Here is a 25,119-nt window from a genome sequence, read left to right on the forward strand (position 1 = left end):
TTTTAAAAGGATGTGTTAATCTTGTTGTTAAACAGCAAGGAAGAGCATCCTGAGCTACAGTTCTGTCTTCTGACTACTTTAATTTGATGGCTTGTGCTTGTATCACAAGTGGGGTAGGACAGCTGAAAATATTTTCCTTAACATAAACTAATATTACAGACTTTGTAAAACTAGCAGAAGGAACTAGCTTGTCTCAAAGCCTTTTCAGAACTATCTCTCTAACCCTTCCTATTTCCAACTGAAAGGTTGCAGCCCCTTTTATGGATTGGGCCTGCCAGGTCTGACTTGCAGAATCAGAGAGATCTCAGCACGTGTTTGGGATATTTTTCCATTTTTTCAAGAGCTGGAAAGCTGTTTTTGGTTCCAAATGGTTTCTTACGGTCTGGGCTTTAACTCTTGTATGTAGGCCAAATCTGTAGTTTCAGTTGAGCTTGGCTTAGCCGAATTGCTGGAGACATTTACCAAGATAATAGTGTTTCTTGTAGTGGTACTTGATCCATGCATTTCTTGAAGGCTAGCTGATCTGAGGCAATTCTGTCATTTGACTGTAACTGTGGTTTCAAATGCCTGTCTGTTCCTGCTGTATCAACGAGGTCAGAGAGGTATCTGAATTCTTATTTACAACCTTGTGTTTCACTCTATTTTCTATTTCTTGCAAACACTGAGTATTGCTGGAAAAACTAAAAATCTGTTTGTACCTTTGCTTTTGGTGGGTTTTGTAGTGGTTAGTGTACTGCTCGTTGTATCAGCTGAAACCTCCTTGACCCTACAGGTGTAGCCTAGAAGAGATCTAAGAGGTCTAAAAAGCATCTTCTTCAGTTTGTGCTATGTTCAAGTTTATATAATAAAATTATTTGCAGTTATATTGTGACTGTTTCTGCAGATGTTTGCAAACCTGCCAAGTGAAATGGATGTGTAATAGATGTTAACGTGAAACAGGTCTTCAGTTTGGCAAGTAGAAATGAAGTGGAGTTTGTATTAATGGCATTGATTTCAGTTTTCTGAAATCTGGGGAGTTTGACTAGAAACTGTTGCACTGCAAATGCAGCGCTATCCAGCTGTGATTGGCCTGAGGGAAGCAGTGGAAGTGCTCTACACCTGCACATGTGGGTCTGCGTGTACATGCTGAGGTGAGTTTCCACATGTTCTGGTGTGGAAAGCCACATGTTAATAGGGAAATATCTGCTGTAAGAGTGTGTTGTCTGAAAAGGGAGGAGTCAAAAGAACCCTTGAGATTTTTTCCTCTCCACTCTGTGGATGCTTGAATGAGGTATCTGTGTAGGTACATGCTGCCTTTCGAGCACTGTAGTTATTTTGGATTTTGAGCTTTTCTATTTTCACAAGTTTTTGTGTGGTACTGCTCCCTAGACTATGATTAAAGAGATGATTTTAAAGCAAGATAGCCATTTGTGGTCAACTTTCTCTCCCGTCCTCTGCTTTTAGTGCGTAACTTGTGACTGAAAGTAAACCTGTCTGTCCTATGTGTGTCTGGCAACTGAAAAAAAGGACCTTGAGAATGATTGGCTTTTTATAAAAAACCTTTTGCTCCACCAGTCCAGATAGTTTATATAATTGTTGTAGTAATGAGTGTTTTTTTTTCTGTTGTATCTCACATGTACCAAAGAAAGTGAGTTCATATGTTTGTTGTTCATTAAATATATTAATACATCTATTTCTAAAGTTAAGCATGAGACTTCTCTGGGACACAGAGGTTGAACAAGAATAACATGGTAGGGATGCTGTTCTCAAATCATGACATTCAGAGTGAAGGCTACAGTTTAAAAGGATTCCAAATACGTTAAGATATGGAAAATGTATAGTTTAAAGCATATAAATAGCTGCAACTCTGCCCCATGCTGACAGCGTACTATAGCCATGTGAGCATAGTTGAAGATTTTTCAGAATTTCTGATCCTTGGTTACATAAAGTTTAGTTTTAAAAAGACACTTTCCTTTCCTTCAACCTTTCTGAGTTTCCTATTTAAGTTCCTGAGAATGTATAAGAAAAATGAGAGCTCTGCAAGAAATAGGGCAAACCTCCTCTTTGTTACTCACATTTGTAAATCCCAAAGTTTTGCTTTCTGGTCGCACCTTCTGCGTAGAAGCAGCAATATTCATGGCACACGTTCTTAATCCTGTGTTACCAGCGTGAGAGGTGACTTTAAAATTCTCAGGGTTTTTTTGAGTGCTGTGCTGATGCCCAAAATCTTTTGTGAAAAGTGTGTGTTTTGTTTTCTATTTTTAGAGAACGATCTGTGATAGCCTTTCAGGAATGTTATCACAAATACTATGTATCTTTGCTTGCCTGAGAACCTATCCTCACTTTCGATATGTATCTCTGAGACTGGTTTGTTACAGGCTGGTGGAGGGGAATTTGCTTCCATCTCTCTGCTTTAAGAATAAGGTATTTAATGGCTACCACTGTACCCTCTTAGCATGGAAATGAAGTAGTTTTTGGATGCGCACAGCTTGGCAGCAGTGGAGGACTGGGAGCTGCTCCTTGTGTTCCGAGCACTGTCTCAGTGTCGTTATTGAGAAAAAAGAGGGAAAAAAGCTTCATGTGACAGTAAAATTCCTGAAGTAATTCTGAAGCTTAGTGATTAAGTGACATATTGCTGCATAAGTTCATATACAAATTTGAAGCTAGATTTTTTTTCCCCCCCAATCTCATAGTTCCAGCTAACAAAAAGTGGTGGGGAGCTACATCTGATGCTCATCAGAGCTGGATAACATTGTTGTTGTGTAGAACTGGGCTATGGAAGCGGCTGTTGGGTGGAAATGACGTCCCAATAGGCAGCTTTTACCTGTCTCCCAGTTGGGGACAAAACTACTTTCTGGTATATAAATAGAAAACTAGCTGATCCTTGTTTAGATAAAAAATGATGCTTTTGAGACTGCTTAGATGTTTGGCACATCCAGTCACTTCAAGGCTTTTTGTTACCATTGTGTATTCTGTTTTAGAAGTCCCGCAGCATGAGAGTGTCTGGCTACAGAAGATGTAGCATGAACACTTTTGACATCTAGTGCTGTTATTTATCTGTGGCTCTCACTTGCTTTCTTTCTTTCTTGCTTGGTCAAATTACCTTTGGTTCAACTTGCCTTTCTTAGGGTGTGGAACGTGGTGTTTAACGATTTGCCTTCAATTTTTGTCTGCGAACACGGATTTTTATCTTCAAAATACTCGGCTGCTAAATCAGGTTGTAGCAAATCTTGTGTCCCTTTTGAAGTCAATAGCTGTTATTTATTCAAATATTTTACTGTGGTAGCTATGCACTTTAAGGGAAAAAAGGGAGTAACTGATGAAATGTGAGGCACAAGGAGGACAGAAGAGATTCCACCTGCTGCTGAATGGAAACTTCCTCAAGTGAAGAGAGGGGAAAGGTCTCCTCTTTCATGCATCACTACCTTGTATAACTACCTTATAGTTCCGCTTTTCTTTTTTTTTCTTTTAAACCTCGTACACACTGTCCTTTATTCTTGGGTCCTTCCTTGAAGAGAGATAACATGTTCAGCAAGCAAAATAAGGAGAGTTTAAGGAAATGTGAAAATTGGAACAATTTTTGTTTGTCACTTTGTTGTCTGAAGTGCCCCTGGCATTTTAGAACCAACTGGCGTGCTGCTTATGGGTTTTCAAAGCTGTAAGAGCCATATAATTGCTGGTTGTTTTCTTTGGTACGAAAGGTAATGTGCACTACCCAGTTCTGCTCTGAAAAGTAGTGGCAAGAGATGAGAAAATACTGGAAGAAAGCTATTTTAAGTGTTTTGCCAAGCATCTACCGTGCACAGACAGAGGACCTTCAATGTCTGCAGGGCATACTCCAGAATTAGCAACACTTCTATCTTCCTTGTGCCTTGGCTACTTCCTCTCCTTCCAACAGCTGGGAAAGTGAGACCTGAGTAACAAAAAACTGCTTTGCAGGCTGCGCAAGAAAACAAATTAATTTTCTGCCATCTTACGTTGCACTACTTTGAGAGATGCTTCTTGTGTTTTTTTTTTCCTCCGGAGGTCATTGCCTCGCATTATCTGACTGCATTATGCAGTGAAATTTGACATACAGCGTCCAAGACTAAAGTTAAGGCTGATGCAAACAACGAGGTTTTGTGGGATGACCTTGACTCCTGCATGATCTCCTACCGGAAGTAAAACTGGATCTCAATTTTAAGTGGCTTTGTAAGAGTCTCATGTAATGACCCCCCAAAAAAGAAATTTTGAGGAAAAATACTTGAAACTTCCTTGTACTGATGAAAACTCGTGGTGCTTGGTGCTTTGGTATTGTGTTGATACTTGCCTAAAAATATAAGGAGCGATTTCAGTAATGAAGTGGTTATGCATTTTACTGCTTTTTGGAGAGGAGTAATGAAGGGACCCACTTAAAATCTGGTTTTGCTTCTTTGGACTGAGATATGAGGTGTGTTGTTTATTATGTTTTTAAAAGCATGTTACAGACTTTTAACTCAATAGAATGCAATTGTCTTTCTCCAGTGAGTTTTTGTTTATGTACTGCCTGATACAGTGAACTGGGATGAGTAATCGAGGCTCCTGTGTGTGTCATGATGCAAATAACTGAACAATATATATCCATATTCTGTAGTTCTTCTAAAATTTGAAGCCCAGTCTAATTGTTACAGACCCAACAAAGGTGTTCCTTTCACCTCTTGGTTAGTGCTGCTCCTTTGAAAGCCTAGCTGTGACGATTAGAGTGCTTAGCCCTGAACTAACTAGCCAAAATACAAACATCCCATGTGAGTCATTGAAGCATAATAATACATATGTAAAAGAACAGCTGGGTCTAATTTTGATTTTTATTCAAGAAGCTGTCTGATGCCATAGAGAGCTAGAGTCTACTTCCCTTCTTTTTTCCCACTAGAGTTTATCAAATGAGAATGAAGACAGAATATCTAACTTGATGCCTTTTAGAGATCCATCTGCTTCTGTGTTATTCATTTGAAGATTTGTCTTAGTGTTGTTTATCAGACTGAGTTTGCAGGCTCTTGTGCATTCATCTTGGTTTAATGTCACCAGACAAATGAGTCATAAATGTTGTACCAAGTTTTGGGGGCTTGAAAACAGACATCCCATTTATACCAGCTGACTGTAACAGCGCAAAGATGTTAGTTGATTGTGAATGAAATCATCTGTTGTGGACTGGTCCCTGAAGTGGAGCAGTGTAGCTTTTCGGGGTGCTCTGGTGGCACAGGAATGCTTCCTGAGCTCTTAAGCTTTGCTGGTTACCAGTTCTGGTGCTCTCAGAGTAAGTGTGCAGAGGAAATTTTTTTCTTTAGTTTTTGAATGTAGAATTTCGTAGTGGACGTTTTTGTTGTGTGTTTGAACCCAGCAAGGCACCTTGGTGGAAAAGTTTGGTTTTACTGGTTAATAATGGAGGAAACTCAAAAAAGATATGTTGATGACTCATTTTAGAATGAGAATGAGTGTGCTAGTGTGGAAGTTGGCACTCTGGAGTTTGCTGTTCCCAAACACTGTGCATGGGCTAGAGGCAATGTCTTATGTGGATGCACTTGCATCTGCTTTCTGACTGTGGCCAACATTTGAAATGTGTGAGCATGTTTCAAATTAAGTCTGACAGTGAGCAACAGGAAGGAGGCCAGGGAATCTGAGGTGACCACAAATTTCTCAATAATTCCCCCAAATTAGGGTGAATAGTTAAATCATTTTTTCTCCAGTGCTCTGCTGGATATGCTTTATAAGTAGTAGGCAATTTTGAGTTATAAAATTGGAAGATGGTGAGAGTTGATGATTTCTCTTTGAGACAATGACATTAAAAGTTCCATAGACGGCGGCGGGGCAGGGGGGTATTCTTTCTAGGTTGGGCTCTTCTGCAAGTGTAGCATCACAGAATTGTGCATGAGAGAGACCTGGAGCTTCCTTGATTACACTAGGGTTATTAGCACCATTCAGTTGTCATGAGATGTCTGCAAAAAGCAGAAGCATAAGAGAATGTGAAATAAAAATTCTTTCTCCAGTGTGCTGGAAACCACAGTAAGTGATTGGAGTCAGCATCTGAAGAGCCAGAGCAAATAGTCAAGAAGAATTAGATATAATGCATACTCTCCCCTCCCGCCCCTCCAAAAAAGTCAACATAACTTGGGAAAGGACAGAAGAGCACATAGTTTGCAGATAATGCAATTGGTTTCCTGATAAGCAATGACTCTGCTTCTGTAACTGTTTATAACAGGCAGAAAGGTTATCCACATTCATAGCACTTGTATAGGGCTAACAGATCAAGTAGGACCAGTAAGTAGCATGAGACATGGGAAAACCTGAGGAAGTTGAGGTTTGCCTGGAGGGTTGGAGGTATAACTGAGTCAGTGTACTCATTGAGCAATTTCAGTGGCAGCATGAAGGCCATCAATTAACTGGAAGGATAAACAGTGCAAGGCTCTTGTTTTGAGCTCACCTGATGAATATCTCTTGGAAAGGGTCCGCCTTGCTAGTGGGAACATCCTGTACCCAGTGCAAATGCACAACTCTGTGTGCAGGTGGTAGGAAAATGTCCCTTCCTGGTGGAGCCCTGAGCTGTGGCATCCTGTCCTACTGGCTTGTCTACATGGATCTACGTACGGATAATGAACTTGTAGGTGACTTCTTGAGTAGATTAAGTGCTTTCAAAGGGAACTGTGTTAAATTGAGGTCCTTCTGAATTCAGTTGTCCGCCCAAACTCCGTTGGAAGTTTAACTGATTAATCTTTAAAATTTATTTGAATTAAATTTTTCTGAACGTAAATATAGCTTAAGATATAGTGGCTCTGTCTTAATCTAAGCTTGTGTGCTGTAAACACTAAGCAGTGTGGGGAGCAATACCTTCTTTCCTACTTAAGCGGGCAGCATCGTGTCCTCAGCAGGAAGTCATTTTTCAATATTTTGTGCTGACTGAATTTTGAATGCAGAAGGGTCTTAAGACTTTGATGCATGGAAGCCAGTTTAAACAAAATGTGTAAAACCATTGTTCACTGGTCTGGGAGAAAAAATGAATTCAACTCTGAAGAGATAATCCTGTTGGAATATGATGCAGCAGATCGTATTTCTGTGGGGTTTTAGTGAAGTTGTTGCTGCTCAGTGCTGCTGTTGGTGGGGGCTGTCCTGAGAGATTCTCTGCTAGAAGCTCTGTCTCTTCTGGCTGCAAAGAGCAACGTTGCAAACATGGTTCCTGGGACCGATCCCAATCTGAAAAGACCGCCTCTGGTCAGATAAAGAAATGAAGCTGCTGATATTCCATCCTTGGTCTCTTCACCGCTGATATCAGACTCCTTTATAGCATGTTCATTCTCAAGCACTAGCCTTTAGCAGCCATAGCTCTTATGGCATAAGCTACCTTAAAAATAGAGCTTCAGTTGCTTAGAACTGTATTAAATTATTGCCAACTGGGAAAACAGGTTTCATATCCTGCTTCCCCACTTCTAAAATACACGATTATATGTTATCCTTGAAATAAAATAAAACCTTAAAGGGACTTTGAGACTAGTTACGTTTATATTGGCTTGTAGTTGTTGGGAGGTGGTGGTGGTGTCCATTCTTGTATTTAACTTGTGTCAGTATAAAACAGCTGTTTTCTTGTGTACTGGAACTAATGAAAGCAAATTTTTTGCCTCTCAGCGACAGCTAGACTCCATCTTGACTCATACATGCTTTGTCCCAATGTGTTTGCCCTCGTGTGCAACAACTCTGCTTGCTTCTGACCGTGGAATAAAGCTGTAACCACACTGAGCCCAACCGGAGGGTAACGAGAGGTGGGCTGTGGCTGCAGTGCTGAAGGGGAATAATGGTAAATCCCTGTTTTGACCTCAGATAGGCTGGTGTGCACTCAGTGAAAATAGTCCTAGAGATTGTCTAGAGGAAGGAAGGGAGAGACATGAAAGACCGTCCATTTATTGACAGAATTTTTGAACAAGGGCAGTACTTCCGTGGGATCAGATACTGGTTTCATTAGTTCCTGTAATAATTGTGGAGATCCTGCTTGTGTTGCAGAGGAGAAATTTGGGCTTAAGCAGATGCAAAGGCTGTGTAGGTAGCATGGTTCCCTAATGCAGGCTCTGTTGCTTGACCTAGATAGTCATTTCATGTGGCTTTTGAAGGCAGTTGATTTTTAGAAAAATGTTCAAATTTGAGTGCATCCTCTTCTGTGCTGTACCTCTTCAGAAGCTCATACAATGTTTTCTGTATCCTGTAAAGACTTGGCATAGAGAAAAAACCTGTGAGAGGTGCCGATCCAAATTGAATTCAGTGCCTTTTTTGTGGTGTCTCAGGGATTTATTAAATAATGCCTCAGCCATCATTTCAGAAGTGCTGCAGATCAAGGTAACCCCTAACTTCTAGGCCAGTAAGGGGTGTTACATTTGATAAAAATGAGAGGTAGATTTTATTAGTTTCAAGAGGCCATAAACTAAATTTTGTTGTTACTAATCTCAGTGTTAATGCCTTGCTTGTTCTTGTGTACTTTTTCTCAAAAACCAAGAAAACGGTGAGAAGAGAAGGAGGCTGCTTTACAGTTTTTTTCATCCCTCTCCTGCCCTGATTGTGAAGGGTAAGGTATCTGGCAGAGAGTTAAAGGCTCCAGGAAAAAAGCTTTAGCATAGAGATACCCTGTTGCATTTGGATCTGGAAACTTATTTGTGATCATCTTGATTGCCTTAGCTATTAGCAGACTCATGGTTTAAAACTTTCTTTAGTTTTTTAAGTCTTCCTCTTTCTGAATAAATTTTTGTCTCTCAAAGGTATATTTTGGCATTGCTAAGATAGGAAGGATTTGCCTGTAGAGTGAAAGGCAAGTTTCTTCCTTGTGGAGCGTTGGTTTAGCAGTCCTTGAAAGGCTTCTGATTTCACTGGAAGCTATCAAGTGTTCAGGAGATGTTTGCTAGCTTTCTCAGGGACATTAGTCAGGGTCCTCTTCAGGAACTTAATTTGTGAATTAAAATGGTTCTAGCTTGTTTTGCTGCTGGATGTTACCAATTTCCTGTGTTTCTAGTACCTCTGAATATATGTAGCTTTTTGAACCCAGAGCAGAAATGCTTTACCATTTCCTCCATCTAGTCAAAGCTATACGTGTTCTACCTTATTGTGCATACTTTGAATTTGGCACAAATACATTTCATGCTTTGGAAGATCAAGCAGGCCCACTGGTGAGGAATTTGCTAGCTTGCAGGGGATTCTTGGCTTGCTGAGGCAAGACCGTCTAATGTGCTTACCTGTCAGGTTTGCGCGATACCTTGGGCTGGGGCAGGTGCCCTGTCTGCCTTGGTTTTCTCACATTTCACTTCCTGATGTGATTTCTAAAATGCAGTCTGTGGGGTTTTTACATCTGTTTATATAAAGGATGCAGGACAGAAGAGGCCAGTTCTGTTTTTTTTTGGCGTATGTGTGAACATTTATGGTCCCATTGATCTCTCTCATGTATATTTATGATTACTCAGTATTTCAGAATACTGAATTGGGCAGAGAGAACAAATGTAATGACTTCCTAGAAAAACAGTGATTTATGTGGCTTGTTCTGTGTGACAGAAGTAGATGCAACTGTCTTTCAACAGGACAGCATTATTAAGTGCTCTGACTGGGAGAAAAGACCATTCGGTCTGTTCCTGCAGTTTCTCACCTTATTTCCCGTTCCTCACCTTATTTCCCATATGTAACAAATAAGGCAAGGGTCCCAAGACAAGCGTCCTGTCACTGCACAGCTCCAGCTGATCCCCATGGCGTGTCTGTTGTGTGTTGTATGCACTGGGAGTCCTGCAGGTTGTCCTTTAGTCAAGACTACATCATGTGTATGTGTGCAAAAGTTGGGTTCAGGTTGCACAGGAAATACAATATCAAAAGTTGGGAATAGTGTTACCAACTTTCCTGTCTTGCCTCTCTCCTCAGATTTTTATTTCTGTGATTTTTTTTTCTCCCTATATCCTCTCTTTATCAGCAGTCCTTGCACAGGTTTTTCTCTTGCCCCATGGCATTTTTTCCATGTTCTTTCTCGGCTTCCAGTTCCTGAAGTCCCAACTACTGCTCTTAATCTCCCCCATCCTCTCAGACTACTTTGTTCCTCCAACTTTCGTTGTAGAATTAGGAGTGGGAGTTTTGGCAAGACTGAATAGGAAAGGCCCCAGCTTTTAGTTCCTTATCCTTGGTGCAGCAGCAAACAATAACAACAAGGTGTTGAAGGAAGAGCCCCACCTTATCTCTGGGAAGCTGAGTAACTCTGGAGAGGCCCTGGTGGATAGCTGGGTTATTGGGAGGGAGCACAACACAATTTTGGCAGTTGCAGCCTTTGGAAAAGTAGCCATTGTATTAAACCCTTTCTCAAGAGTTTTTTTGGAGCCTTCTAGTAACTCGAGTTAAATTAACTTCCGCAGAGATTGGAAAAGGCACAACCCTGGCACAAGTGATGTCTTTCTCCTGAGAATGAAGGCAGTGGCAGGTGGAGTAGCTGTCACACTGCCCCTGCCATGGAAACTCCTGCACAGCTGGTGCAGTAGCTCTTGAACTGACACAGCGTGCAGCCCCGGGTATGCGGTGAACTCAACCCCGTGCTTTGGGCTGTAGGCTGGAAAATCAGGTGGTGTCTCATGAGCCGCTCAGATGTCCTAGCTGCAGGGGCATAAGCTGGAATGGAAGGGTGGGCAGCTGGGTGTGGAGAACGGCTGTTGCCCTGTGAGTTTGAGCTGCTGCTGGTCACAAATTGGGCCCTGTAGGCTGCCACTCGTTGCAGTACGTTCCTAAGATGCTGGTTGTGACATTTACCCTGGGGTAGGCTTAAATTCAGAGTTGTCCTGTCACAGTTAGAAAAGGGAGCAATGGAGTCAGTAACATTCCTAGATGTTTGCAGATACTAGAGACAGAAGGGCTGAGCTTCACTGGGATTAGGTAGTCACACTCTGTGCTGTTCTAGCTCTGTGGAGCTGGCTCTTGCGAAATTCTTATCGTAAAAGCCACACTTTACTGTGCAAATAGTTAATAAAACTTACTCTGCTTGTCCTCACTGTTTCTTTGGGGGGAATTTAGGCTAGAAGTGAATGTGAAGATTTCTGAATCTTTTTATTTCAGTGCTGTGACAGACTTTAGCCTGAGGAAAACAGTTCTTGAAAATGTGACAGTGTTCAAAAGGTGCCGATGCTGACCAAGGAAAAAACTCCAGAGCAGCAAGTCTGATAACCTGTTTTACCAACAATGAACACTAACTCTTCTAGTAGCTAATAGTGGATTTGTACTTTGACATAGCTGGCTTTCCCTTTTAAGTCTTGTGATAAATTTCTTGCATCTAGCAAAAGGTTGACTGGTGAAATTGTTTTACAGAAACAGGACGAATGTGCTGCTGCCTTTTAATGTGAAAATACCTCTTTGGGAAAGCTTGGATTGCTTTTATATATAAAACCATGAAGACTGAATTTTGACATGTTCTTCTCAATACATGTGGCTTATGTGGCTACCATCTAAAATTTGGCAGGGTATTTATCATCTCATACAGGCTTATCTCAGACCTGAGATTCACACATCGTGGTTGTAAAACACAGTGATATCTGCTTATGACTAACTTACCTAAACTGGGGGTGGGGAACCCTCCAGGAGTTTGGGAAGGAGAGCTTTTTGTATATGGGCCTAAGGTAGGGAATCTAAGTCCATATTTAAACTTCCCTGCTGGAGTTGTGACCTGATTTCCCCCACCCCAGCTCTGAATCCTCAGAGGAGCAGTGTAGCCCATCCCTTTGAATTCAACAGGGAATGTTTAACCTTTTAAAAGCTAGGTCATTTGGGAGCTCATTATAAAGACTCTTTCTTCTGAAAGATTTAATTCTGCTTGACAAATAATCGTACACAGGCAGCTAATTCCACTTGCCAGTCACACTTCCTCGTGCTCTGGTCAGTCTTCACCCAGTGCTTCCCTTCTTGTGTGTTAATACTTGAATGCTTCCTCAGAGCTCTTAGGGAGGTAGAAGTTTTCATTTGGATTGAAATTAAAGCCCCTAATGACCTCTAGTATCTGACATCTTTGTGTCATGCAGAAATATTCCTGAGACTGATGAATGAATAAACATGGGAGGAAACACTTATCTGCTCCCTAAAAGCAAATTTTTTTGAGTGTAAGGAGAGTTCTTGTTTGCAACTCCTTTGAAATCTTTCTGCATGAAACATCTGCTGCATCCTATGTAAGAAGAGAAGGCCAAGAGTTATAAAGCATTTCATTAATGTTTAATAACATAGTGATTAGCAACTCAGCAAATGTCTTATGCCCATGGGAGATTGGAACTTATTTGATTAATAGATTAATTGCAACCTGTTCCTGTTGTGATTGCAGGTGTAAGTTTCTGTGGATGTTGCAGACTCCCTGAGGACTGATGTTATAGGCATACTTACACTTTCTTCCTTCCTCCCGGTTGAAGAGTTAAAAATGAAAATATGAGAAAAATCCATATGCTGCTTCTGTGAAAGAAAACTGATTTTTACTCTAAGGATTTTTTGCCGGAGATCCTCTGTGCCGCCTCTGAAGAAGAATGGCTGTTATCTCTGAAAACATAGGATTGCCTTTTAGAGAAGACTTTTTATTTCAATTATTCTCTTTTCTACACTTTCTCATTCCAGTGTTACATTGGACTTGAATCATCTTTTTGGGTTTCAGACCTAGTTCTGGTTCTCTAGTTTTTGTCTTGGCTACACCATAATTCTTGCCACATCTGGAATCACCTTTGGCACAGCTCAATAGATGCTGCAGAACTGGGATTTAGAACTGAGCTGTTCATCAAGTCACAGTATTTGAAGCAACCACTCGAAAATGATTAATTGAATTTAAGGTTGTGGTCTAAAAGTGACTTGATGCTGTAAATCAATTTGTGTTCCAAATTTAGTCTCCTGCTTCCTGAGCTGGCAGGAATTTAGACGTGATATTAAGTCTCTGAGAGGCTCTCAAACTCCATTGCCATTCAAAGAGGCCATGATGAGCTAACTAAGAATTTGGCTTCAGCCCTTCAATTAACTCCTGAGATATAGGGAGGAAATGAAAGCAGAGTCACAGTTTTTCCTCTGTTTTCCTGAAGGATTGAGGCTTACTCTCTGTCCTTTTAGGAACAAAAATAAGCCGCTGCTTTTTCCAGTCATAGGAAAGATTGTGTGCAAGATCCATATTAAGCTGAAGTTTTCTCTCTAGGGACTGTGTCCTGCATTGGCAAGAGCAGACTGGAGATGACATAACACGGCACTTTCTATCTCTGACTGTTGGCAGTGGGAGGAGGTGTATCGGGGAACAGTAGTAAGTTCCCAGCAGGTGGTCCCCATTGCGAAAAGAAATGTAATGTCTGAGGTTATTGGAGGGCAGCAATACAAAAAATGAATTTACAGAGTGGCAAAAAGCTGCATGTTCATGCTGCAGTTTTTCATCCAGCATGTCTTTCTGACAGCTCTCATGTCACTGTGTGGTTGGGGTTTAAATCTAACTCTTAAGGGGTTAATGAAAGCTAGCCGTATTTAGCCCTTTAACTTTTCGCTTCACTCACTCTTCTAGAATTTGGTTTTGAGCACGTTCTTCCTCTCACTGCCCCTTCCCCCTCTTTAATTTCAGCTGAGCCGTCATAAATCACTGGTTTGTGTGTTGGCAGCTCACTGTTGCCTCCACCTACACTTTCCTGAACCCTCTGCCTTGGCCTGGCCAGGGATCCAGCCAAGTGTGCTGCATGCACTGACCTCGAAAGGCAAACCGTCGCTGCCACCTCAGTCTGAGCCCAGGCTTATTTCTCTGATCTGTGCCCATGCCAGGGCTGAAGGTCGCTGTGCGTAGTAATAATTTTTGACTGGAATATAGCTGACACACATAGTTTGTGCACCTAACTCTTTTGGGGAGTCTGGCATTAACAGTGGCCAGGCCAACGTTTCAAAGAATGTTTTCCTCTGCAGCCCTGCCACATCTCTCAATCTCCTGTTGCTTCTAGGATCTTAATTAACAGATCTTTTTCATGAGAACAAATACTGTAAAGCTTGACCTTGTTGTGGAATTTGGTAGTGAAAAGCAGTGGCTTTTGGAGCCTTTGCACTGCTTTTAGTTATGTAATGGTATGGAGTGCGATGTAACCCTGCGCATCGCTGAGTTTCATGGAGACGCACAAACATTCAGTACCGTCCTTTCTGCTGGATCTCTGCATCCGCTTTCTCTGCTGGTCACACTTGCATATGGCACACGTGAATTCATCGTTTTAATTTCATGCAAGTACTTAACATTTGGGTTTTCCCTTTTATGAAGATTTGGGATTCCTGGAAGAGGTGGAAGTAACGTATGTGCATGTGTTTGGGGGTGCGGGGGTATTTAAAGCAGCAAGTTTATGCTGTAAACCGCTGATAGCTGTCATTGATTTCTGGGTTTTTTTTCCTTAGAAAAAGTTCCCTGAACATTAACACTATACTAATTAGTATTATGTCTGTGTGTTGAACCTTTTTGATGGTGAATGTCATGGTGCTTTTACAAACACTCATCCCCAAAGCTGCTTCTGTGCACATTCATCGCAGAAGTTGGAGCAGGACACAAGTATCTGGACTCTGACCCGTTCTTTTGGCCTGCTGGGCTGCCAGTATTTAACAGTCATAAATGGACCAGCACTAACTTGGATGATGGCTATTGTGGCATTATAGCTCTTAGTATATCGTAAATACTGATATTTAACAAATAGTATTCTTTTGTTGGTATTGTCCTGTATTTCTGGACTGAAGATTATGATTGTATGAGTTTGAGACTAACTGGTTTGTGCTCACTGAAGTGTTTGATTTTTGAGGTCTTCTTACTTGGTGGGATTTATGAGTCTCTGCTGAAAACGGACACTTTTCCAGCTTAGATCAGCTGATGTTGGTAATATGCCATGACTGGGGGGAAGAGGGGAATTAGTAATTTGACTTGATCCAAGCCTCAAATGTAAAGGAAGAGAACTGTGATCTGTGTTGACATTTCTCTCTGCTTGAAATTGCTTGCCTACAAAATGGGATTTTCATGGGTGGCTAGCCATTGATGACTGGTATGGGCAGGTTCCCAGATCAGGCCTCTGTAGTTAAGACCTACTTTTGCATTTCTCTTTCCCCAAAACACTGATTTATTTCAGTGATAGCTTGGGGCAGATACAGAAAAATGTAGGAATTAGGCTTTACTCTGTAAAATGACTGAATTATCATGTATCTGTGAAAGGAGGCTGGGTTTGTAAGGCACAGAATAGTTCCTAAAATTCTTTTGGTGTCAGAGAACAAGGCAATGTTAAAATTAGCTGTATGATTAGCAGTGTTTGAAATATGTATTTGGAAGTATAGTTCAGGCAACTTCAGGGATTTTTAGAAAAGACATGGTACAGCTTTTCTTTTTACAGTCTGTCCTGCTAAGCTTATGATAAACCAAATGTTAGAATTGGAGCTTTACTAATGATACTAGTGGAAAATAAGCTGATCTTGATGATCTGACTATATCTTGGTAACCTATCTGGTGCTATTTCTGTACCACAGGCAGCTTATGTGGAGTATGACAGCTTCTACTGTGGTCCAGAGCATTTTGTCTTGGTGTATCTCTGAAAGCTGAGCCTAGGAGATGTGGCTTAAGTGTTGTGTAATGAACCACCTCAGCCAGGCTTAAGCATGGCTGCCTGAGATCATCCTGAAAGACCCCTGTCAGCATAGGGCTGCTGCTTTGTGCTTGGAGTCCAGCCTTTTCCTTGCGCCTGGGAGGTGGTCATGGAGGCGAGCCTTCTTCCTGCTATATGAAACTGCTTTAAATCTCTCAAGGTCTCGGTCTGAACCGGTTCCCTAGGCTCAGCAGCACAGAGGGTGAATGTGGGTGAGTGGAAGTGAGCAGTCATTCAGGCTTTTCTAATGGAAGTAGGAAAAAAGAAAAAGAAAAAAAAAACCTACTTGCTTCATCCTTGCCCCCCTGCTTCCTGGTGGAAACCAGTTCCTTCCCCTCTACACCAGCTTGTCCCTGGGGGAAAGCCGTACTGAGGAAGATGAAACATAGTAGAATGGAGAAGATGATTATAAAAGCAGAAGACAGGAAGAAACTGTGCACATGCCATGTACAAGGAGAGGATGACTCTGTATGCAGAGAAATTTGGCTGCACTTGTGCTGCTGTCCATCTGTGAGGTGGTTCTCCTAGTCTGCAGTAGCAGGTTATGATGGTAAGATGGATACTGCTTGCTTGTATCAACTGCAGCTTGACCACAGTTGTGAAGAGTTGGGGTAACCTTGGGGAGGAGGCATGACTCTTTGTGCATGAGCTTTATTGGCTATGTTTTGAAGTTATAAAACTAATGATGTCCTGGCAATCTTTAACGGAAATGCCTTAATGAGCAGTCAGGTTTATTCAATGTAACGAACAGGCGGTCTGGCCTAGCCTAGCAAAGTTGTCTTTAGAAGTGATGAACAGATTTTGAGCGCATTGGATTTGCTTCCCTAGTTAGGGAAGGACTTGAATTAATGAGTTGTAAAGTACTTTTCTAGAGTCGTGTCAGCAACCCCTTGCATTCTGGATTTAGATAAAGAATTCAAACTGTGACCAAAAGGGGCTGAGTAATCTGTTTGTAGTCCTTTTGGTTTTGCTCATCCCTAAAGAACATGTGCTTTAGGAGCTCTCTGTTTCGATATAAACCAAAGTCTGCTGGATTGGCTCTTGTGGCAAGACTGGTGGTGGCGGGTAATGCTGTCTTCAGTGCTTACTGGGCCCAAAATTCTCCTTCGGTATGAAAACTAAACCTTTCTCCTCCTGTGAATGGTTGGGGGAAGGGGAAGAAGAGTAACTTCCCCTTTGAATCTGACTTTTCACCCATGTCACTCTGCTCTTGGAAAACAGAAATGATTAGTTAAGGATAAGCAAAAGCTTTGTGTTTTCATCCACCCTGTATTTTGATCATGCACTGTCAGCCTTTCTAATCAGTACGTTTTGAAATGGTTTTAGTTTGCATTATATTTAGACATGCATTTTATCTGTTGTACTCAATGTAGGACATCTGTCACTGTTCTCTTTAGTTGGGCTCCCTGTTTATAATCTGATTTTTTTTTCCCCCAGTGCATTTGTGCACTAGTAAGTAATAGTGCACATTATAACATGAAATGGCTGTTATCTATTTAAGCTGCGCTCAGGGAAATACGTAGTAAAGTGAGGATAGTTGGAAGTATTAATTTGAGAAAAGTGAATTCTTAAAACCATCAGCCTGTTAAATTTAACTTTAGTAGCTGTTCTTCCTGCCACAACATTCAACTCTAGCTCTGCTACTATTTGGGTATTTCCAATAGGAACTCCCCCAGGAAGCGGTGATTAAAAATCAGCCTGGTTTTAACTTGACTAGGATGACAATTTTAATTTATTTCATTCTGTATCATTCTAGGATGTAACATATAGGTTACTGTGTAACTAGTTGATGAGCTCCCCCTGATATTACCTCCCATTGAAGCAGTGTTTCTGAAGCTGCAGCAGATGGTCAGGGTAAGAGCCTAAGGAGATGGATCAGAGTGGAAGGCATCAAAGTGGGCACAGATTGTGCTTATGCTAGAATGAGATACCAGAGTATAAATATAACTTCAGCCTGGCATTGGAATAACTTCTGCTGACTTTTTTTTCCAGCATATCCAATCAGGGTATACATACTATCTTAAGAACATGGAGCGATAACTTGAGTTACAGCGTATATGTGTATTTTAAGGAGCTGGTAGAGATATTGCTAAAATAATATTTACACATTCATGCTAAGTACATTCACGTTTCTTTCAGTAATTCCCTGAGATAAAAGGTATTATTCCCATTTTACAGCTAGCGGGATAAAAGGAGGAAGAAATTATTTGCCTTTGGTGGTACAATGAATTGCTGGTAGATTTGGATTTAGGTACTGGAACTTCCACTATTACTTTCAGTCTTGTAGTAATAGTGTTAAGTACTATAAAAAGCCAATTGCAGAAATTAGTCCCTTGTCATAATAGGCAATTCAGTGACTGATAGGCTCTAGAAGCATCTGTAATTCAGCTCAGTGGTAAAAATCTGTATTGTACCACGAACTGTGCCATGCATCATGGGGAAGCCCAACCACAGCTCTCAAAATGGACTCCTTTTTGATGGTGTTTAATAAAGAATGGATAAGTGGAGAATATGTAAACTCTCTTTGCGATCTGAGGAACACTTTTCCTCATTGGAAATCTGATACGTTGATGAGATTGTGATGAAGCCTTTAGTCCTCTTTCACAAATTCACCCCACTATATTTCGGGAGATGAATGAAAGGCTAAAAGATCTCTCCATGATTTCCTTTACTTTCTCTCTCCATCCTTCAGGCGATTAACAGTGTTTTTACCCCTCTCCAAATATACATTAAAAAATAGACTCAAGCCTACAAGGACAGAATGAGCTTCTCTGGGTGTGCACCCAACAGACTCGGGCTTTGATCAACTTGGGAGCCACGCAGGCTCGGGGAAGGAGTTTTGCTCTCCTTAGCTACGGGCTGGATAACTGCCAACGGATAATTGTGTGAGATGTCGCTCATGTTTGTAAAGAGCTGGATAATGCTAAAGTTTTTTTTGTCAGCTGGTGACTGGATGATAGGATTAATGATACAGCATCCTATCTAGCACCTCTTATTTAAGGCTACATGGCTGAGAGGAATGGAAAGCAGAGTTTGTAATCATGTCCACATTAGAAGCTCGGTGCGGTTCTTGCGGAGTTCCTTAAGCTCTAGTAGTAGTGATAGGCACTGTATGTGAACCCTGATGCAGAGAGTATGAAATCCGCATTTCAACAGCAACACCTCAGGCAGGAGGTACTATCTTTGTGTGTTTAAGTGTGAAAATGTGTGGTAGCTAAACACTTTTCTTTCCAAATTTTCTTGAAGTTAGTCAGAGTTAATGATGCTAGTGGGACCAGTGTATTGCTGGTCCTAGCTTGTCAGGACGTACGGCTAGCAACCCTGTGAGCCACGTGGAAGTTGGAATACCTTTCATTTTTAAAGCTGCAGATTGTACAGTGATTGAGCAATGAAGGATAGTGATGTGTAAATGTGACTGAAGGAGAAAGGAGTTTTCTAGTGGCAGTTGTGGAATAAAGTATAACAAACAGCAGTGCTGATTTTACTACTTGTTTTTATTCATAGCTGCAGTTCAGTGCTTCACTCATTTTTATCTGTTAGGCCATAAGGTCCCTAATTTGGTTAGGGCTCAGTTATGGTGGCGATCCCAGTAAAGCCCTCACTCTATTGTGCTTGTAATAAGGTTGCTTGGCTTTAACAGCTTTTTCAGATTCAGATGCAAAACAGGAAAACAGCCCTGTTATTCTGTCTGCCTAAATCTAGTTAAGCTTTGGCTGCACAGAAAGAAGAATTGAGATCCCTTCTTCTCCGTTTTGGGAGTTCTGTGTTGGCATTGCAATGAGAACGATGCAGGAAACAACCTTCCATCACTAGCCTGCTTTGCGAGGTGGGGGGCAAGGTATGTAGGCGGAAGTGGTGTCACTTTGAAGTATTTACAGCAATCTAAAGCAGAAAACATTTTTTTGAAGTTTTTAGAGATTTTTGTCAGGAAAGATGAAAGAAAACACTTTTTAAAAACTCCTTGTGTATCCTCTTGTTCAGCTTGCACCAAATCAATCTGAAACATCCAAACATGATGCTCTATATTGCTTTTGTGATTTCAGAAACATTTTTAAAATAAAGGTTTAAAACGCCTATGAAAATTTACTCTCCACAGGTTTGCTTTTACGTTATTTACATTCTTTTTACATTATTCAGGTGGAAAGAATTCTAGCTGTTTCGGCTGATGTCTTGTAAGATCAGAAAATAAAAATGGAAAGCTAACATCGTCTTGCCTCATATTTCTGAGACTTGGTAATATAAGTATGTAATTCTTGAATTTTTGCGATGAATTTATGGACCTTTATTTTGGGGAGAAATGCACTCAAAGGTGTCAGTACTCTCTCAGTGGTAAAGTAATTGGAAGAGAGGCTGATACACAAGTGATTCTTGTAGTAAGAAAGCTGTTGCCTCTTTGTCTTCAGCTTCCAATTGTTCATTGGTTCCCTAGTTTTGCCAAATCCGGTATCTGCATATTAAAGTGTCCGTTACAGTCCTCTTCTTGAGAAAAGAGTTTTCCTCATTGTTTGCTTTTCTCTTTTGTTTCAGAACCGAGAGCTCCAGATCATGAGAAAGTTGGATCATTGTAACATTGTCCGATTGCGTTACTTCTTCTACTCCAGTGGAGAGAAGGTAAGTTAGAAATAAGTAAAAAACAGCAAAATGCCTCTCAGTGACCGTCTGGCATATACTGAACCTGTCTGAATTTTTAGAGACAACAAATTATGAAAACAGCAGACATTGTAATATTGAAAAAATGATGTAATGGTGCCCAACAGATCATGTTGGAGCAGATCTTTTTCAGTGTGGAAGTGTGTGGTTACTAGTATAATGTAACAAGTCTACAACAGATTTAGATACACACAGCCTCTTTTTAAATTTAGTGAAGCACATAGGTCATCATTTGCACATCCTAGCACTACCTTTACTAAGTTAAGTTAAGACAGCTGCCAGCTGCTTGCTGTAGAATCTGGTCAGGAATATATTAATTGGGGCTGAAGTAGGACTTGCAGATTGCATCTCAAAATTCCCCATAATTACAGAAAAAAGAACTTTTCTTATTTGAGATATTTACTATTCAGTGCTGAAGTTCTAGTCAGTAGGTGTTACTCAAACATATATAAAGTGCAGCTTGTATAATCCTCTGTTCTTATGCTCTCTGCATCCCATTCTCAGGTCAGTATTATCCCTAGCTGCTATCAGACTTGGAATAATTCATTATACGAAAGTCAGACTCTAGCTAGCTCATTTTTCTTCATGAAGACTGTTGATAAAACAGAAAGTATTAATATTTCTTCCCTCCACTTGAAATAAGCAGCTAGGACCAGTAACTGGGAACAAAGATGGTGATGCTGGGACTATGAATTAAAAATGTGAATGCCTATCATTTTATTTAAAAAATTATTTATATGGAGGGAGTGGAATTTCTGTAAGTGCAAATGTATTTCCCATGATTCAGAGTTAAGGAATCTAAATTTATAAAACTCACATGATGTTTCCCAGATCCAGTATACATATGCTTTTGTCTCCCTTCCTTGTGTCTGTTCCACAGATTGAGTTTAAAGGCCCAGGGGAAAGAATAATGCCCACCTGATTGTAGCCTTTGTTGGAATGCTTATGCTCCAGAGAGGGAGCAAATAGCAGGATTTAATGCATCTAAAGAGCTAGATTCTGTTCTCTGTTTTATTTCAGTCTATATATAAAGTTCCTTTTTTTTTTTTTTTTTTAAGAGGGTTACAAATTTGTGTGTTAATGTGAAGCTATAACAGCTGCCTTGTCTATTTATGCATCAGCATTTTAGGAGTCACAAGTGAATTCAGGATGGAAGAGTCCTCAAGGACTCTGTCATCTAGTGCAAACTCGTGCTCAAAGCAGGGTCAGCCATGAAGTCAAAGAAGGTTTTTCTGGCCTATGAGAGTTAGTTTATGCTGTGGGGTGGGGAAATGGGCTAGGTGACCTTCTGAAATTCCTTCTGGTCTTTTAAATTTATAATTATAAATATTGATGTTAATTGCTTATTAGAATTTTTATATAAATTTTATAACTTTTATAAGCAGATAGAATCTTGAATTGCCTTCAAATGTGGATGTGCCTGTGCGCGCAGTACTGTAAGGACTAAGTGTATGAGCTGGCAGCAATGGGGAGGATATTAACTGCTGTTGCCATGTAGTAGATCCACAGAATGGGAAAGGCAGTCCAATTCCTGGTCACTGCCCTGTGTTTCCAGGAGGTAGGGAAGAAGATGACATCTTTGAGATGGGTCATCAGGGAGCAGGTCACAGCAGGTGTTTGGAGCCCAGCTGGTACCTCTCCAAGAGGCACTTAGGAGACCTTGGCCCTATGCCTTCCTCCAGATGGAAATTTTACAGAACCAGGTTTCAGAGATCAAGCAGACTTTTTTTTTAAGCTAGTTTATAACTTGGCCAGAACAAAGTAGAATTTCATGCAATGCCGAGGCAGAAGACAAATATCTTGTGGCTTTCAATAGTTTCAGAAATTTCTGCAAACAATGGCCATGTTAAAGCTTCTCAGAACACTGTTTCAGGAATCTTTGATAACAATAGCTTCAGTAAAATTATTTCTGTAATCTTTAATTTGGGATTGAGCTAGAGACAGGATTTTACACTTAGCTGTTTCAGCTCCACATGGCTACTTCTTGGCAATGCTACTTCTGTTGAATAATGTAGTCTTTATCCGAGACAGGTGAATCCTGGTGCTTCAAGGAGTAGTTTTCTTTTAACTTGTGATAGTTCATCTTAATTTTCAGGGTAAATAATAAAATATATGCTCTTCTCTGTTCATGTACTGCAGCCTCTGCTCTCTACCTTTAAGATTTCCATTTCTACCCTGTTGCAAAATGGAAAAAATGTGAACCAGTCCCTAGGGCAAAAGTGCACCCAGCACAACTTTAGCAGTGTAACTGTTCAGGTTGAAAGGTCTCTTTGCAGGTCTGTACAAAATCATATTGAACTGGCTTGCCAGTATTTCCACGTAGGTGGCCGTGTGTGAAGATAACTGCGTATTAGTTTGTCTGCTGCTGTTTGGGGAAAGCCCTAAGTAGCAGCAAATTGAAGCTCTGAAGCTCATCTCCTGGGAAAGAAGAATAAACTCTCTTCTCACTTTCTGGTCAGTTTGGAAAGCAATAATACTGTGTTGTCTCTGTTACCCTCATAATCCAGCTGACTCTATGGGGAACGGGGGAAAAGGAGAGGAGTACACAGTAGTGTCATTTGGGTTCCTTCTGGTAACCAGAAAGGACATGGAGGAGGAAGTTTCAAATTTAGCTACTAGCTACCCAAGTTTTGTATAAAGTGATTCCTGAAGCCAAGTGCAGTGAGAAAAACAGTATAAAAATTCCAGGAAGAAAAAGTAGAGGATGCTAGCAGCGTAGCAGTGAGTGGAGCTTGCCTTTGTTTTCTGTCTGTGAGTTTAATTTGGATATTTAGATGTTAAAAATTCTCTTGCTTGAGGATTTTCATGAAGCCATGATTGTGTTTGTCCCAGCTGGAGAGTTCCATGGACTTCTCCCCCCTTACCTGGTACTTGATACCAGTGTCGCTAAGCCCAGAGCCTTTTTTTTTTTGGCTGATATCTGAGAAGCTTAAATTTGTCTTGATTTCTATGTGCCCCAAAGGGTTTCTCCAAATCCAGTTTATTTAAATTGCCTCTGTTTGAAAGCTATGTGCCTGATAATCACTTAGTTCATTTTCAATCAGTAGGAAACTTTAGGCACTAGGCAATGTTAAAACTGTCTTTATGCTAGCAAACCAGGGGTTAAATTCTTGATTTCAAGACTGGAAAGAGCAGAGAAGAGCATAACATTGAGAAAAGCAATTCTAAGTAATGCTAACACTTTGTAGTGAGAGTATTCCTTAGTTGCTTCAAAGCCATTGCTAGTTTGTAGAGGTTGGAGCTGCTCTGGCCCCCTTTCTGGGACCTCTCCCTGGAATTGCTTCAAGGGGTTTGAGCTCCCTGTCTTTTTTTCTTGCCATGAACTCCTTCTCCTCTTTATCTCTCCACTTCTCTTAAACTTCCTTCCTGCTTTAGGGAAAAGTAGTCCAATTTTAGTAACGTGGAAGTCTTGAATCATACATGGCTCGATAATTTTTTTTTCTTTTTTCTTTTTTATCTCCATTGTTTTCTGTGATTGGGTGACTCTCCCTTTCCTGACCATCTCTGAATTTAGATTACCTTTGTATTTCTTAATTCAGTCCTTCTCACTGAAATAGCTATCTTGTGGCTTGTTGACAATCCCAAAAATGTATTTTATGAATTGTTTCTTGATACACAAACTGTGTCCAGTTTAAGAGAGTTCAAAGGGAGCGTGTAATATATATTAATATGACAGTTGACAGATTTGGCATTCAGATTGCTTCTATAAATCATTTCCTTGTCAGTTCATTTTTTTGCAAGTTTACAGATGTTTGTCAGACCTGTTGGATAACTCAGTTCTTTCAAAAGACTCTTCCTTAATGAATTTGCCAAGGTAGATTCCAGTTTCTTTTTTTCTGAGGTTTTATGAGATATCTGATAGCAGGGTGCTGATTTTTATAGCTCTAATGTACTTTTCAGTAGTCCAAAACCTAATTATGACTAGTGGAACAAAATGGAAAAGAAAGAACACCTAAATAATAGATTGATTAGCTTTTGGAATATTCTCTTGATGGAAGTAGTGACAAGTGATATTTCTGTGGTCTGAGGTTTTCTAAGTAATCCTTGAGAAAATGCTCAGGTTCATGGGGCTAGCCAACTTCGCTGTATTCAGTGATAGTTTTGGTATTCTGCCTTGTTTTAAGGTCTTGAACAAGATGCCTTGTTTACCTGTCAGCTTGCCTCTGGAAGATCGGTCCATGTGAGGAAAGCATACTTCTCTGATTTGATTTTTTGCTACTTTTTCTGGATTTCAGAGACTATCTTGCATTGAACAGGAAATATAGATGTAAATGTTGGGTTTATTTATTTGTTTTTAATTTTTTTAAAGCATGTGTGCATGGAGGGGATGGTCTTGTTGCCTACCCTTTTTAGTCTAACTCTGAGAACCTTTTGAACTATACTACAAGTGAGAGTAGATGTGCATAAGCTGAATATTTTCTTTGGTTCCTCTGCTGAGAATATTCTCTGATATTTTATAGAACTGGCTAAATTTTTTTAATCGGTGGCTGCTGAATAAAATTATTCAGCTGTGCAAAACCTGACAAAAGAGTTGATAATCCCCATTTTTTTCTATTTCAAGTATATATATTTCTTCATGGTATTTCATAACTGTTGGATCTTCTTGTGTGGATGTTTTTGTGTTTGACAGTCTGATCGATCCATATCCATGCCCGAAGGAGTAAGAGAGGTCACTGGGTGATTTGTTCCTGCATCAAATCATATAAAAACAAAGTAAACACTGTTTTTGTTGAGAAATCGTGTCTCTGGTTAGGTAACGTTTTTCTCTCTTTAAAGTGGTTTGGTATCCAGAGTTGTCAAAGAAAGCATATATGGAAGCACAAACAGATCACAAAGAGGCAACATGCTGACTTTTACGGAGGCTGAGCTGGCCTTTCTGCATGTTGTAATT

At 40.5% G+C, this 25,119-nt stretch overlaps 1 protein-coding gene across 2 annotated transcripts in view; it reads left to right on the forward strand.

Annotated features, from left to right (window-relative positions):
* The window catches only part of GSK3B (glycogen synthase kinase 3 beta), a 153,655-nt gene that overhangs the window by 62,783 nt on the left and 65,753 nt on the right, over window positions 1-25,119 (forward strand). For both annotated transcript variants that reach the window (XM_026103426.2, XM_026103427.2), the window contains exon 3: window positions 20,106-20,189. In XM_026103426.2, coding sequence (XP_025959211.1) covers window positions 20,106-20,189 — 84 coding nt within the window. The remainder of the gene's footprint in view (window positions 1-20,105; window positions 20,190-25,119) is intronic.

The sequence above is a fragment of the Dromaius novaehollandiae genome, chromosome 1, assembly GCF_036370855.1.
Source record: "Dromaius novaehollandiae isolate bDroNov1 chromosome 1, bDroNov1.hap1, whole genome shotgun sequence".
Taxonomy (NCBI): domain Eukaryota; kingdom Metazoa; phylum Chordata; class Aves; order Casuariiformes; family Dromaiidae; genus Dromaius; species Dromaius novaehollandiae.